Genomic DNA, 18,235 nt, shown 5'->3' on the forward strand with positions numbered 1-18,235 from the left:
ATCTCTCTCTCTCTCTCTCTCTCTCTCTCTCTCTCTGTGTGTGTGTGTGTGTGTGTGTGTGTGTCTCGCTTCCTCCTCTCTCTCTCTCTCTCTGCATATAGGTATATAATTATACATGTCTATATTGAGAGGTAGAGCGAGAGAGAAATCGAGAGTTGGAGAGAGAGAGTGAAAGAGAGAGAGAGAAAACCACAAATCTGAAGCGACATCACGACTGTTATATATAATAACATCAAACATTAGTAGGTACGTGAATGATGCATCGTCTGTGTACATATATAAAACGGCTTCTAAATAAGCGGGCATGGGAGTGCCAGACCAGTGGTTGATGGAATGAACATGTATCCGCGCTGTTGGGATAGTGTGACACGTGCGTAACCATGATTCTCATAAGTTGGCTCTTACGACTAGAATGGACTACATATTCTACTCCGGGCTCTAAAACATGTTCAACGTAAAACAATGGTAAACAATAGTTATCACTGTTTGGGTTCGATAGGTTGATTTAATGTTGGAGCTTTAACATCCTGGTGGACAGGGGTAGGTGTGGTCCAGTCGCCTGAGGCACCTGATCTGGAGCTCAGGCGTAGGGCCGTAATAAATTTGAGTAGATAAGGGATGTATGCGTTTCACGTTATCACCCCCTCTTCCGGTTGATAATAAGGCACATGAGTGGAATATTGGGCTAAGGTGGCAACAGTCGCATGTCTCCCAATACTCCCAGGTACGCTGGTTGTGGGTTCACATTTAGAATAAACCCGATAACAATCCAGATTCCTATAACCGTGGCACCGAATCCCAGATTTGCCAGTTATCATGTCAGTGTCACACCCATGCTCTGGTGATCTACCAAAGTAAACGTCAAAGTGACCTACGTTACATTTCACACGTGTAAAATACTGTTTTAACCCGTTACAAGTTGTTCTGTCAGTTCAGTGTATACTATATTGTAGGCAAATAACAGAGAAGGTAAAGAAGTTCTCGAATACAAAGCTAAAGTAACCTTGTTTGATCCAGGAAAAAACGTATATGTCATTGGGCCGTAAATCTTTGAGATGATTCTTTTTCATTTCTACATAGGTTGCACAGCGAATTAGATATGATATTGCAGTCCCTGCTAATTTATTATTAACACAAATTGGCATTAACTAAGTCGTGACAATCTTTCGCCTTCAGAGAAACGTCTGTGATTATAATTTGTACTGAAAAGTCGCACTGTCCTCCCTTTTAATTCAATTTCCTGTTTTGAACAGCGAGACTCTAGCCTAAGCATGAACACCTCTAGGAGGCCAATACGCCAAGCGCCGTGTGTCCATATTGTCAATCGATATCTCCAAACCCACATGCGATCAGCCTAAACACTCGACTTCCCATGTTGGCGGTATACTACAACAAAACCCGTCCTGTGATCGATTTCTTGCAGTATACACCTGATAAGTAAAATGAGAGGGGGATGTCCCCGAACCGTCCCTCCCAAGCTGGTATGACTGTACTGGGTGACTTTGCGTTACCATAGATACTGCCATAGCAGTAGGAGTCGCAGAGAGTTGCTCAGTGCCATCTACAGGCTGTTTGCAATGAAAGATTCATCACTCGGATGGCGATGCACATATAGTCCTTGTCATGACAATGCTCATGTCATTTAACATTACAGCGTGCATTAAAGTCATTGCAATGCTGGGGACGACGTAGAATACGACACATCTACTCAGGCCAACTTCAGCAGCTTGGAGAATACCAGCAGCTGGTAAACACGATGATGCCACATCCAACAGGTGAGTGTCTTTGAAGGACATTGTATTTTTTTTATGAATCAATTCTTGACATTCACAAAATATTGTTTCGTGTGCATACCCTGCGGTATAGTCAACGTATGATATGTTTGAAATCCCCGGGGAATACCACTCTCATTAACGGTCACTATAAAAACACGGTCAGTGACAATGATTTATACTATGCTCGGCTTTTCCCTGAGAGAGATATTTCATCCCAATCGCTGGCAAGTAGAACCAAGTGCCACTGGGTTGACTGGCAACATCATATTTCGTGTTCTGCATGATACCATATGGCTATTCGTTGATATATTATCTGATTAGCATCAGGAGGAATAATGATGATTCAAGAACCAGTTTGTGTATTAGTGGGAGGCATTGCTTTTATTGCATTCTTCATGAACGATGTCTGTGTGTATAGTCCTTTTCAGATTGATATATTTGTGTTTACATTTCAAGAAACAGTTAGGCAATTAAGGTGAACTCAAAGTCGAAAATGAAATCAATATTTCAGCTAATCAGTTAAAATATGGAAATTCCCTCGTCATGAGACGGTTCATAATTTATTTAAATACAGTCGTACATACCTTGGCACAGTTTTAAGCGGCTACAAGCTAGAAATAGTTTCTTTCAAATATTTCGAAACTGTTTTATCTGTTCTAAAAGTGGCTGTTCACGTGCGTTACCTTACAGAAAAAATGTTAACAATGCCACCAGCTTCATTGATATAACCAACTGACTGAATGTAAAATACTCGTATGTTTGAATCCTCAGAAGACGACTTTCTTCTGATGAAATTTATATACCAAGAAGTCTCAAATAATTGTTCCATTCGACTTAAAATATATCAAAACTATCCACATGCATGTTGTGGTTTGCCTAAAGGTGACATGATCTTAGGAAGTCTTCACCTTTACTCATCAATGAAAGGGACCAGGACTCTGAAGCACGCAAAAATAGTGTCGGGGGAATGGAAGCTGGTGTGATCTAGTCAATCTTTGCGTTTCTTTCATCAGTGTCAAGCCTTATCCCAAGCGTTAAGGAAGACTAGGAGTCTGCTCTAAGCGTCCTTTCAGAAATGTATTTCTCGTCACGACAATGTTGCTCTGCTCAAGAATATTTCCCATTTATAAGAAAAGCATAACATCTTCATATTTGTCGCAAATACCCTTTTTTCCAACAAAAATGTATTTCACGTGGCTGTTTTAACCCATTTTTCAGTCATGTATAATTTAATTTTGCCTCGTGCTCTCTCGGCGGTATGGGTGCAAAATCGTTAGTTAGAGAATTGGAAACCTCTATATTACAACTATGATATCTGGGAATGAACACTACTGCTAGCGTAATTTTCTCTTAGCATCTGGGGATGAACAAGGTTTGTGTGAAAGCTGAAAGTTGGCGTAGTGTTAAACCTCGATAAGTTCGAGGATTGGTCTCGTTGATCTAATTTCCTCTAGTATCAGATGTAGCTTACAAAATAAGACAGCGTTACAATGTGACGATCACCGGTACCTATATTAGCGTAAGGGAGATTATGACTAATTTGACTGTCAATGTTATTTGTAGTCCAGTGGTGACAGTTTTGAAGGAACCCACGGTATACCCACACGTATCTCCCCTCTATTGGCGGATCGAGGTGGTCGGGTAGCCTAGTGATTAAAGCGTTCGCTCGTCACCCCGAAGACTCGGGTTTGATTCCCGACATGGGTACAATGTGTGAAGCCCATTTTTGGTGTCCCCCGCCGTGATATTGCGGCAATATTGCTAAAAGAGGCGTAACATCATACTCACTCACTCACTATTGGTGGATCAGATATGTATCACTGATACATTTCTTATGCAATTCAATAATACTTGCTGTTCCTCATCACCGTCCGATCCATTATACAGGCCAGATCCTTATTGTGAAAAAATAATAGCTCATTCACTTTCGATTTCAATTTAATTGAAGTACATCAAATTACTAAATTAGATTTATTTTTAAACCTGCATGCCACGTTTCGCTGTGTCGTCTGTGGTGGTGCAGATTAGACTTTGTATTTAAGGAATCGAAATTAATTTGATCTTCGGTCTCGATTTTATAATGTTGCCCTAATTAGAAATAGAAATGTGATCGCTGTATTTTCACACTACTTAATAATCCTCCAGTGTGTTATGTGACAGCTTCGGTTTCGTGAAGAGCGTAATATGCAGAACACTGGTGGAGAAAAGGCCACATGAAGCCTTGAATTTCATGTGATCACGACAGATACATTTTTGTCAAGTGCAATAGGCCACTGTTATTATGAATGGCGCATTCAAATCTAATTTCATGATTCACTGATCATGAAGATGGAGTAATGTCAAGATGGAGCGAGGGATATTTCTTTGAATACATTCAGTGACTGGAATTATACCATTGGGGAGACAATGCATTGCTTTCTCAGCGCTCCACACACAGCAGCAACGTTTTAATGATTCATAATTGGAAATATTACTTTCCGTGTTATAAGCATTGACGTTTACAATTACCGAACAACTGTACACCTGGTATGCGTCTTTTTATTCGTCATGTCTGTTGAGTTCGTTTGAAGTTTGTACAAAAACAGGATGAAGTAGTGAGAGAACATCATCATCTTTTGCTACTTTATGCCATGTTTAGTCAGTAATATGGGTAATCCGCAACTTCTGATGTGGCCTTGGTAACGTTAAACTTTGAAGGATTGTGTTATTGCATGGTCGATGCATCTATGTGTGTAACATCGTGCGAAATAATGACAGATAAAGGTTAAAACTGTACTTCAAGAAGCCCTTGATTTCAATGCAAGCATCAAGTTGAAACCATATCTGCGTAGGGTCTATAATCAAATGACACGTTCAATGCAATCATAAAATCGTTGTTCCAGTGCTTTAGCATTAGCGATGTCTCACGCAAACTTTCTTGAATATAAACTGTCTTGCGTCGTTCGCCTTCGATGATAGTCATTCATGAGAGTTAAAGTCTATGTAAGCTAGGAAACTGTATGCATTATTTTGAATAAACTCCTAGCAGATCGTACATCGTCATAAATAATGTAAAAGCTGAGTGTTAAGAGATCTGGTACCGCGTTTGCAATTTATCATGGTTATACATGTTTGAGTTCGAGGTTATTTTCATGTCCAGTTATGTCATAACCTTCCCTAAAATGCTGGTGCATCAAGACATAGTAATGGATATAAGCTGAGATTCGAACCAACAGAAGCTGACGCGTACACTGAGCCACCCGTACCACGTCACAAGCGGTCTTATCATCCATACTGAACTATGCAGAGTTGCCTCGCGTAGCCACATCATTATCCACTAGTCGTGGGTTCGAATCCCAGATTTCCCCTATAATGATTCATGGATGATCAGAACCATATCCATGCTCGACCATGTCCCCGAAGTTGTAAACGTGTGACACAATCATTACCTTCTTCCACCTTACACTGACATGTACTGGTAGGTATTGTACAAAGTGGCGGTACTCACTCGTGTTTTCTGCTGTGCTTTATTGGAAACACTGATCTGTGACCTCGGGTCCTCTACCAACACCAAACACTATTTAACAAAGGTTCTTGAAAACATATTGATGATCCTAAACATTAAGCAATTGCTTTAACTACCACGGGGTTCGACTTTCGACTAACAATAAGTCCTAGAAATAAAGTTTTCTCATTTACAAATAATTTTCTACAAAAAGAAAAGTCAAATCCAAATGGAGCCCAGAACAATGTTTAATTTCAGCTCCCAAATCAATCCAGACTCGAGTAAGATTTATTTTTCAAATTATTCTCTAGGGTCTGTGAGGCAGACTGTATTGAATATACGTGGTTCTTCTTTGGAATGTGACATGCTGCATGTTGCATGTTGCTTTTGGGTTTTAGAGTAGAGTCAGGTTGATATTGAATATCGCTCTGGCTTGCATTTCAATGTAAATCACAACCTGGCATTCAGAGCAATCATTAGGGGAATACTGTGCGTGTTGAAGAGAACAGAAATGTGTGAAATGTGCCACTATCGATGAGCTCTCAAACCCAAAACAGGGAATGGGATAAAGTGGAAAGGCATGAAGTAAACGACACAGTAAACGAAAAATGAAAAGAAAACACCATTACGTGGAAAGCATTCAACAACAGCTTCAGCAAAGTCAGCTATTCCCAAAGATCACAAGGTAATATGCCATAATGAATCGTGCCTAACTGTACCATTTTATCATATGATGACTGCTGATTAACAACATTGTACACAAAACACTGTCTTCCAAATACACGACTCTGTAGTATGCAACGATATAATTATATGCACTGCAGCAAATGTAAGGCACCACAACATAAATAGTTGTCATGAATTGTCTCCATACCTTTAACTCAGGATAGTCTTATGTTATCACGACGTGTTGTGTTTAATCAAATTAGCGTTCTGTTACCTTCAAGATTGCTGCATAAGAGGCTGTCGGATTAGTAAAGCACTTCGTGGTGCTGATGGAGAGACAGCGAGGAAGTCTCGTGTGTTATTAAGTTATATGGTGTATTGGTCATACGTCGGCTGTCTTGAGATCAAAACCATACATCATGGCAAATAGCAAACTGATCGAATCAGACTTTCTAAGTCAAGGTTGTTAACTGGTGATGTATTGCATTTGGATGAAGTGCACCACAAGTGACAAGAACAACATCCACTTTCACAGTTGTTAGAGTGTGTGCCATGGTGTGATCTTGTGACTGTAGACTAAATCTCGTGATTCTCCTTGGAGTTTGTAACGACTAAAAATGTCACGACATTATTTCTCTACGAAGCATTAAATCAAGACTTTACATCTCTACCACCATCAAGACATTATGTTCCTACGACAAAAGATGTCGAGAAAGTATATATTTCTATGAGTAAATGGTATCAACACATTATCTCCCTACGATCGTAGATATTAAGACATATCTCCACGGCCATCATATCTCAAGACATTATCAATCGACGACCAAAGATTACAAGAAATTATATTTTTCGACCGATGACGTCGATCAGTTAAAATCAGTATCACTCTACGGTCAAGGATATCAATAATATATTACTCTACGACCAAAGACATTATCTCATAGTTGGGATGTCGTGTTAGAATAAGTCCCCAAAAACCTATGTTACAGGGAAACACAGGAACATTTAATTTACTAGACCATACACAAGAAAACAAAAACACCAGGAACAAACATAAACTAAAACACACAGAAACATGCTGACACACAGAGAAAAACGTATAACCTGATACAGGAGTATGCAAAAACAAGGAGCGTGTGAGAAAATGCAGGAACCCGTACATGAATATACAGGTACTTACAGGAACGTACGGGAACACGCTAACTCGTACATGAATATACAGGTACTTACTGGAACGTACGGGAAAATGCGGACTCGTACATGAATAAACAGGTACTTATAGGAACGTACGGGAACATGCTGACTCGTACATGAATATACAGGTACTTAAAGGAACGTACGGCAACATGCTGACTCGTACATGAATACTATTATATACAGGTACTTACAGGAATGTACAGCAACATGCTGACTCGTACATGAATATACAGGTACTTACAGGAACGTACAGCAACATGCTGACTCGTACATGAATATACAGGTACTTACAGGAACGTACGAGAACATGCTGACTCGTACATGGATATACAGTTACTTACAGGAACGTACGGCAACATGCTGACTCGTACATGAATATATAGGTACTTACAGGAACGTACGAGAACATGCTGACTCGTACATGAATATACAGGTACTTACAGGAACGTACGGCAACATGCTGACTCGTACATGAATATATAGGTACTTACAGGAACGTACGAGAACATGCTGACTCGTACATGAATATTCAGGTACTTACAGGAACGTACGGGAACATGCTGACTCGTACATGATATACAGGTACTTACAGGAACGTACGGCAACATGCTGACTCGTACATGAATATAAAGGTACTTACATGAACGTACGGCAACATGCTGACTCGTACATGAATATACAGGTACTTACTGGAAGGTACGAGAACATGCTGACTCGTACATAAAAGTACAGGTACTAACTGGAACGTACGAGAACATGCTGACTCGTACATGAATATACAGTTACTTACAGGAACGTACGGCAACATGCTGACTCGTACATGAATATACAGGTACTTACAGGAACGTACGAGAACATGCTGACTCGTACATGAATATACAGTTACTTACAGGAACGTACGGCAATATGCTGACTCGTACATGAATATACAGGTACTTACTGGAAGGTACGAGAACATGCTGACTCGTACATGAATATATAGGTACTTACAGGAACGTACGAGAACATGCTGACTCGTACATGAATATACAGGTACTTACTGGAACGTACGGGAACATGCTGACTCGTACATGAATATACAGGTACTTACATGAACGTACGGCAACATGCTGACTCGTACATGAATATAAAGGTACTTACATGAACGTACGGCAACATGCTGACTCGTACATGAATATACAGGTACTTACTGGAAGGTACGAGAACATGCTGACTCGTACATGAATATACAGTTACTTACAGGAACGTACGGCAACATGCTGACTCGTACATGAATATATAGGTACTTACAGGAACGTACGAGAACATGCTGACTCGTACATGAATATATAGGTACTTACAGGAACGTACGAGAACATGCTGACTCGTACATGAATATATAGGTACTTACAGGAACGTACGAGAACATGCTGACTCGTACATGAATGTGTAGGTACTTACAGGAACGTACGAGAACATGCTGACTCGTACATGAATATACAGGTACTTACAGGAACGTACGAGAACATGCTGACTCGTACATGAATATACAGGTACTTACATGAACGTACGGCAACATGCTGACTCGTACATGAATATAAAGGTACTTACATGAACGTACGGCAACATGCTGACTCGTACATGAATATAAAGGTACTTACATGAACGTACGGGAACATGCTGACTCGTACATGAATATACAGGTACTTACATGAACGTACGGCAACATGCTGACTCGTACATGAATATACAGGTACTTACTGGAAGGTACGAGAACATGCTGACTCGTACATAAAAGTACAGGTACTAACTGGAACGTACGAGAACATGCTGACTCGTACATGAATATACAGGTACTTACATGAACGTACGAGAACATGCTGACTCGTACATGAATATACAGTTACTTACAGGAACGTACGGCAACATGCTGACTCGTACATGAATATAAAGGTACTTACATGAACGTACGGCAACATGCTGACTCGTACATGAATATACAGGTACTTACAGGAACGTACGAGAACATGCTGACTCGTACATGAATATACAGGTACTTACTGGAAGGTACGAGAACATGCTGACTCGTACATGAATATACAGGTACTTACTGGAACGTACGGGATCATGCTGACTCGTACATGAATATACAGGTACTTACATGAACGTACGGGAACATGCATCATACAGGATATATCTGATTAACAGGTAGACTGTTGTTTCAGCATTAATGTCATAGGAACCGTACGATAAGAAAAATAATAAATATTTTTGTCACGTAACAGTAATAACATTGTAATACATGTTTCAGAAACACTGAAGTAATGCTATGCATATATTTGAATTCATACAAGTTACGAATATGAACAATTTCTACAAAATCTTAAATTTATCCTTGTCATAATTATCTGTCAATAAATGTTATGCAATGGCATTCTAAATATGAAAAATGTACGACAACGTCCAATTATTTAAATGCGCTATGTAATTTGCCCAAATTTAACTTAAATTATTCAACTGACTGACGAAATATACTGTGAAATATACTACGTATAGTGAATATCACCCGGCACAAATTTAATGTTGCATTCACATGCAATACACTAAAGTATGTGAACCATTATTCTTGGATGCGAATTGACGTGTCATCTTTCTTTGATACATAAATCCATGCTCGTGGTGAAGTCGGAATCGTACAATCGACTGTGGCTATGGAAAAGGTTTTTGTCGCTTTTATTTTACACGATATGCATTTACCGGATTGTGCCTTTTCTTAAAACCAATGGGTTCTCCCAGGGGGGATTTTATTGACGATACCTGACGTATGTCTTCTGATGAAAAGTAGGAAGGTTTTTAGGCGATAGGCTATAACAGCCACAAGGGAAAACATAAATTCCTTTTTGAAAAGTGAGATGATGATGAGACATGTACAAAATGGATATTACTTTGTTCGTCGGACATATCATGTCAACACCACAGCTACTTGAATTGAGGCCGGTTTGGACAGCTTTCTGAATCCACGTTTTACTTCTGCTGACTAACATTATAATGTAATGAAACATTATCTCTTTATGGGGTTACCAAAGTTCGAAAATAGAAACACCCTTCATCCATCACATTGTTCTCATTTGATTATTCAGTCTCTCCAACGACAGGTTTAAAAGAGCAATATTTCATTAGGTTCTCAAAACATAATTATGTTAACCAATTAACTACAAATAGGCACTTTGGATGACACAATAGTTTGTTAAAGTATGCTTCTTTAAAATGACACGAACCTACTGCTATTTTGTTCCACTGATACTGAGGTATATAGAAATACATAGAGTAGACTTTAATCTTAACATTACCTTTTATGTTTCAATATCAAAATAACTGTATTTTACACGAAATTCGAATTGCTATATGCCCGACTAATTTCAGCAAAGGAACAAGGTTTCCTACTCTTAAAATGCTATGGTGACATTTCCAGAGAGACCGTAGTTGAATGTCGAAAAATGATTTTATATTCCATTTTGAACGGTCTTTAGTTTGTAAAAAACTCTGCGACAGTTTAACACCATTATATCTATCCACACCACCGCATTTAGTCATAGGTTACTGCCATCACAAGAAAATATTTATATTTACCTACAATTAACAATCAGGATGAATCAATTGATTTCGACAGAAATGAATTTAATTATTTGCAATGCGAGACGTTCAAGGAGTCGATATTTAAGGGTTCTTGCACATTTAACGAAATGCTACACCTTTTCTATCTATGTTAGCAGGTATTTCACTGTTCAAAGTACTTCACTGTATTAGTAGGGTTTAACATCGTTTTGAACACTATTCCAGTTGTATCACGGCGTCTCAGATTAATGAGGAGAGGAGAGCCCGAAGTGATACAGGTCTTAGACGTTGAGCACTTAGGTGAAATCCACGAATATGGGTATGGTGCTAACAAACCTAGGAACATAATCAGGGCGGACCTGGATTCTAACCCAGTATCACAGGTTCCTGGCGTGCCCAAGGGACGCAACTCTGCACAACAACTTGCGGCGCCTCACAGGTTACACACAACCAAATGTTTTTTCCACAGACTTCTATGGTAAAGTTATATTTTTTTTAAATAAGTAACTAAGCATTCAATAGCTGTTACATGAACGTGTCTGCACAGTTTGGCCTTAGGGCAGCAATAAAAACAAAAAAATGACGAGCTGAGCAAGCTCCTTTTCCGAGTACAGGAAGCTAAACACACCACCCCGAGTTTCACACCAAATGTCACCAACTTGTAAATATCTGTGGTCACATTCAGCATAAGTCATCATGTCGACAAAGACAGTACTGCATATAGAAAAACATGGTCAGTTTTAATAGCTGGATGGATGTACATTTAAAAGACATAAAAATCTTACGCAATATCCCCCAATCACAGCCTGCAGATATCTTTCGATCTGCACTGAAACCGCACTGTCCCAACTGGTTCTGACTTGGTGTAGTAGAACCTGGACAAGTGGGCCATCCGTGCCCCATTCCAAATTAGAGATATTCAGTTTGAAAGGGACACATTTTTTGTTGATGGACCTTTTTTAAATCCCGATAAGTGTTAACACGACATCAAGCTACCCTTGTTTGTCTTAGAAGCAATTTGTTTGTGTGAAATGAAACAAACAAGAAATGGTTATTCGATTGTGATGTATTTGATATGGGTATCGTCGGCGATATTACATGCATCATATCAATGAGTACCTCACAACAGTTGACGTGCTCATGACGTCTCAAGGGACATGGGTTCGCAATTTCACAATACTCTCCAATGAACCCCGTGAAGCAGGTATTTCCATTTCAGTTTGTGTGTATTCTGTCTTTTGCCCTGCAGCTTACATGTCTCTAAATGATTTATACATATGACTCTACCTTACTTCTTTGAGAGGTATTTAGAAGTTGAATGACGTCTTTATTACAATTGGGAGCGACGTTTCGGTGTAGGTTCCAACACCGTTTTCAAGCGAAGTTTTCAAGAGAAGTAACAGCATTCAGAACACCATTAAAGCAACAGGAAAACCACCATCCGGCCAACAGCAAGAACCATCAGGAGCATTGTACCACATTCCTTGTAATTGCCTTGTAAAAGCTTACATTGGCGAAATTCAAGGCTCCTCAAAACCCGAATGAAAGAACATTAAAGCTCAGTTTCCAAAGTGTTATGCTTGTCAACCATACCCTGTACATAACTTGCGTGATAACGTTGTTAGAACCTTCACTGAAACGTCACTCTTAGTTGCAATAAAGAAGTTGTTCATCCGTATATCTTATTCTTACTTATGACTCTACTTGTGCCATATCATATTCTGACGAACAATCATTTTATAGCGACATTAAAGGGGTGCTATGCTCCTCCAGTTGGTGTCCATGTCAGGTTAAGGTCCCACAGACCCCTTTAAAATACAGCCGTGGTTTGATCTTTAAAACATGAACTGTCACCGTGTGTCAGGACAACAATGTCCTTGTGGTAACCTCCATTTGAAAACAGAAAGTTCGCCATAGGTATTGTGGATCATGACACCCCTGGGCAGAGTATTCGCACACACAGAGAACGTACTGACTACAGTGGTAAATGGAAAATTGCAATAATTAAAGTTTCCATTCAGCAACTTGATGAACGAACTGGAGGATTGTACCGGTTTTCGTTTAATGTTTAACAATGGGAAAGTTCCATTAGGCTGAATTGTAAGTTATCCTGATTTACTACATATAAAACGTATGCGCGAAGTGCTTGTGTCAGAGTTACCTCTAAATGATAAAGGTTCACACTTACAATGTCCATACTGGATATCAAATTTGAACTTAATTGTGCAGAAAATCGCCATAGATCGGTTTCACACCGTCATTGTAATAATTCAGAATTAAAGTTCTCATTCTTTTTACGATACGTGTTCGTATATTTCATCGATGTTACTTGTGTTGGTGGACTGACATAGGATATATGCATGCTCTGTTTAAGGTAATCTAATTCTTTTAAAAAAAAAATTGCAGCTGAAAAGTTAAACATTTTCAGTGAATAAGTGTAAGATCACGTTTAACGTGATACCAGCTTGGTGTTAAAGGTCCACAGTTAATCTTATAAAACTAACGAAAATTGACGTACATTAATAGGGATGAATGTGTAATTCTAGCCGATCCTGACAACGCACTGGAACCAATGGGCCACAGATGCAGACACCTATTTCATTCCTATCATTTCTTTATTCAATGAATACACGTTCCACATCTATGGGGGCATTGACCGTTGAAGCGCCACAATTCGCCGTTAAGAGTTGCGTCCAACTGGTGTGCCAGGAACCTGTGATTTCGTTCCACCATGATTATGTTTCTTGGTTTATCAGTACCTTATCCGTGCTCGTGGGTTACTCCATAGTGGTAAAAGTAAAACAAATCATTTCGGATTTTCCTCCCACATGAAACTGACACTCCCACGTCATATGACGGGAATGCTGTTAATAATGACATTATACCAAACACATGTCCCTGCATGAGATAATCATATTTAACGACAGTCACAGTAGTGATCGGAAAATAAGTCATTACTACAGATCCTACAGGAAGAAAGCTGTGGTAATTGTCACATATCTCAACTAATCGCGTGATCCTTAGTGTCGAGGGTGGTTGGTCGTATCGATTCTATTTGGCATTTCCGTAACCAGATTACATCATAACTCTACATTGTCCGAGTTAATGACAAGCTTACATGTGATTAAATACCAAAGTGTTTGCAGTGATGACTATATTATCTGCACATCTCAGTGTAAAGAATCCGAGGGAAGTTTTGACGTAGGTAGCTTTTTACTTGTATAAATCATGAACAAACTATTTTGAATTTCGAACTGGCGTGGAATGAATGTATTAGAGCTTTTTGCAATAATAATCAGTGGATAATTTTTAAAAACTCTATAATATGGACACTATAATCTATCACCTCCGTGAAACGTTTGAACACATCGCAAACTACATACATAATTCATACAATATGGTTTTTCACGAACTGGTTGTGATGTCGCTGAAGGAGATATGTAAGTTCCGTATGAAGGTTTGAAATCATTTCCCAAATGTAAAAACTACTGCAATGTCAGATAGGAATTGGCTTCAGGCTCTTCGTGTACAGGAGTTCCAGGATCGGTAGGGAAGGCAATACGCATTTACCACTCACTAATTACTTCTCAAAATTAAACGTGCCAAATAAAACGGAATCGTGAATATAAAATGTATGATTCAGAATAAACATAACTTCGATAAAAACAATTAATCAACTATATCAAGATACAGACTCTACATAATTTAAAAACACAACAATAATTTGCCTATAATATCTTTCATCGTTTAGTTCGTAAGATTTATGTCTTCATATCATTGTCACTGAAGGAACATTATAAGATTTTTGTTTAGAATTTTATAAACAATATCTACATGGATTCATTTTTAATAAATCATTTACAGGAACTAATTCCTCCGGTCTCTTGAAGTTCGTTATTTCCACGTTCTACTGTATTGATATATTTGTTCGGATTGGTTGTCTTAATCATATGTTAACGTTTACATTAAATTATATGAAATTTCAGAAAGTATTTTTGAATGTAATGAGTAATTAAAGTGGTACTTAAAAGATTCACCATAACAAGTCGTCTGCCTATAAACACTTTTGCATTACAAGGAGGTCTGTGATATAGTTGCGTTTCCAGTTACTTAAATCTATGAAAGTGGAAGCACCTAAAAAACACAAACTGAATTTGGACAATTCAATTTGATAAAACAGTAATACACGTTTTACAACTGTGGGGGACATTGTAGAGGCGCCACAATTCGCTCTTCAGAGTTTCGTCTCATAGACGTGGCAGTACACACTCTTCATCTTGAAATTGCATAGGTTAGTACAGCATGTTTAATTACTTTTAATACTGGATGGCATTTGCAATATAAATGCAGGGCTGATCAAAATGATATTACTTGAAATAAAAAATTAAAAAATCACGGGAACATTGGAAAAATATGAGCAAATAAGTACGTTAATTACGACTCAAACGATGTCAAACGTGTCAAACGATAAGATGACACGCTGGAATATTAAGAAAAGACAATAACAATATGTTATCATCGATATATTCGTTATGCATACCCTGCAACCGGGGATTATATCAGAAAGTCAGATGAATATGTCTTTGCTACTCAAGACATCTTAATACCAGGGAAAATGAGCGCGCACATCTCAACCCATCAATCATACAGAGCCATATAAGACTGTCGGGACAACACACAGCGGATGGTAATTACTGGTTGAAATTAATCATGACCCTCCGGTCACATTTGTAAAGAATCCTTAAAACTATCCAACGCCTATCCAACGTGGAACTCCAACTACCAGAAGTTTATATAAGGTCTCTAGTTACCTTCTTTTATAGAAGTGATCATCGAAAATGGCAAATGAGGACGTACGGTAGAGCGACATGATATTGGATTGTCTGGGCATAATTTAGGTGATCTTTCATTGGCGTGAGGAGACGTTCCAGTAATGCACCATCAATCTATTCTGTCTGCAGAAATAACTAAAAGTTTTGGCTATGCTCTAATGTCATGCATTAACATGATTTAACATACTTAGTTAAGTAAGTGAGTAAAAGTAACGCCGCTTTTACGTTTACAAATGCATATCTGAGAGTGAATGGGAAAAATAAAAAACGAGTGCAATACTTCATCAATCCAAAGTGATGCGGTTGCTTGAATCCGTCGTCAAGTAGGATGACAGAAAACGGGGGGAGTAGGTGATGGCGCACAGGTGGACTTGGTTTCACTGAGGTGGTGTGCGTCTAAGACCTGCATCAATGATGCTTTTTCTGCCGCATTAAGGTGACAGGTTGTGAAATTACTTGAATGCCTTTTTCGCACATTTAAGGCGATAAAACGTGTTATGTGGTGCACATAGCTGCATATATGAAGATCATGACATGTTATACGTTGTTGGCGTAATTCCTTACCGATAGGGAGTTTCACACAGGAAGGTAATAAGACATCTCTCATCAACACTTTATATTGCATCTGTAGTGAAGAAGTAATGTGATCAGTATTGAAAGTCCTTAAGCTACCAGAATCAATATGGCATCAACAATGGTAATTGGTCATTATAACACTGTCGTCATTAAATATTACACCAACAATGCTGTCTGCATTACGTCAACAATTGTCTTTGCTTTACAATGACAATAATGCTCGTGAAATCATTATTGCACATGTGCTTCGTTAGGGTGTACAATTGATTGTTTGAACCGTGTGGATAACCCATACAGTTTGAATTAACGATGTGTACATTACTTTCATACTTCTCTTTCAACAGACGTCTCGGATACTACTGGGATAGACTATATAACAACGTAACGGTGTAATTTTCGCACTATATTAGTGTGTCTTGAACACAAACAATATGGAGGCAATGGCCATTACCAATGGCCTTGACAGGAAATGACCTCTCTGAGCTACCATACGTTCATTGCATTGGTCAGCTGAGAGACAGTGGATTGACACGGGAATGATGCTAGCCGGATAACCTCAGACCATGGGTCAATTATCTGCTGTGTGAGGCCAATGCTTCCCACGCACTTCTAATGCAGTGAAACAACTGTTGGCAACGTCATTATAGACAAATTGCGTGTTGGACGGAAACAGTTTCGTAATCGTATACTTCGGGGATGATCTGAGGATGAAGCAGGAAGGTCATTAAAGAAAGACAAGACATGCAACAATTACCATTCTGACACAGTCTATCTTATAAGAATTGTACGGCTTCATTTGTCAAAACTCATGGAATCAAACGTGATTGATCACATTGTATAGTCGTCAATATCCATGCATAGTCTGGACATAACGGTTAGCGTGAGAAACACTGGCTCTGTCTGGTATTCCTACGGTGCCGTTAATGTCTAACGGTGGGATATATTACTTTCAGATTGCTATAGTTGAGATAGAACTGGTTCTCATTTATAAATGATTTTTTAATGGAGGTGTAATGAAATATACATCGTTAATGTATATTGATACATTTGTCATGCCTGAATGTATATGTAGTTACAATTTATTTGACATTAGTAGTATTCGCTTGACATAGAGGTATATGCCCTGAACGTAACCCTTACATTGCAAGTAATGTGTATCTATGTACAAAGAGAAAATGCAACTGTGGTGATATAAACTTAACAGACACTTTAATTATTTTAGTCAGCTTCAAGTGAGAGGAAGCCCGTTTATTTTGCTGAAATACTATTCAAGGCTGCTTTATACCAAACTAGCCCACTCATACCTTAAATACTTATTTTAACGTTTTCACTCAGCACATAGCGCTACAACTAATGAATGTTTGCCGTGAACAGCTTCCAGTCCGATCACGCACGCGGCGCAGAATATCATGAAAAGCCCCTAAGGAGTTATACTCCTGTTGTAATACTTAGTCATGTGTGTCCCGTCGCATGTGATAGTGCTACCATCAACTAGTTGAACCAGTTTTCTACTGAGCCATGAGTGTTCATGCGGGGACGTTAACATTAAAACCTTCAATTCAAAACCACAACATAGATTAAACAAACACAGACCCAGCGGCATTTCATCTTCCTCGATGGCCATGGATTACAGTTATACGAATACACCACATATTGTGCGTGAAGGCACATGTGCAGCCGTATCAGTTGATGACAGTTGATTACATTGCTTTGTGTGAGTCCTTCCAGTGGACCCTAAGGCAAACAGTGTCACTTTATTTAGTTTGCAAACACACAATGCAATTATAATTGCCAGCAATAGCTTAGCACAGGGTTACCCCTGCAAGATTTAACAGGATCGTTCTTAGCAACACATCCAGCACAGGAGTTTCCGACGCTGAGGCGATAACATTGTTTGCATAATGACAAAAGAGTCAATGTTCCATCAAGGCGCAAATTTCCGCACAATTGTCATGGGGGAATGGTGGATGGAGAGATGTTGACGCCAAATTTGAGGCACACATTACCAACAGCAGAGCAAGCACATTTCTAGTATGTGTCAATAGGCACCAAATATGTTTGTATATTGTTTTGGAGATTCGAGTAGCCTACGCATTTTAAGCAAAGTTACT

At 38.9% G+C, this 18,235-nt stretch overlaps 1 protein-coding gene across 1 annotated transcript in view; it reads left to right on the forward strand.

Moving 5' to 3' along the window:
- The first annotated feature begins 1,414 nt into the window (after positions 1-1,414).
- LOC124123608 (synaptotagmin-9-like) overlaps positions 1,415-18,235 on the forward strand; it is a 71,039-nt gene continuing 54,218 nt past the window's right edge. The window contains exon 1 of the mRNA XM_046486816.2: positions 1,415-1,775. Within this exon, the coding sequence (XP_046342772.1) occupies positions 1,757-1,775 (19 nt within the window). The 5' untranslated portion in view covers positions 1,415-1,756. The remainder of the gene's footprint in view (positions 1,776-18,235) is intronic.

The sequence above is a fragment of the Haliotis rufescens genome, unplaced genomic scaffold (genome assembly GCF_023055435.1).
Source record: "Haliotis rufescens isolate VD_foot unplaced genomic scaffold, xgHalRufe1.0.p SCAF_5, whole genome shotgun sequence".
NCBI lineage: Eukaryota > Metazoa > Mollusca > Gastropoda > Lepetellida > Haliotidae > Haliotis > Haliotis rufescens.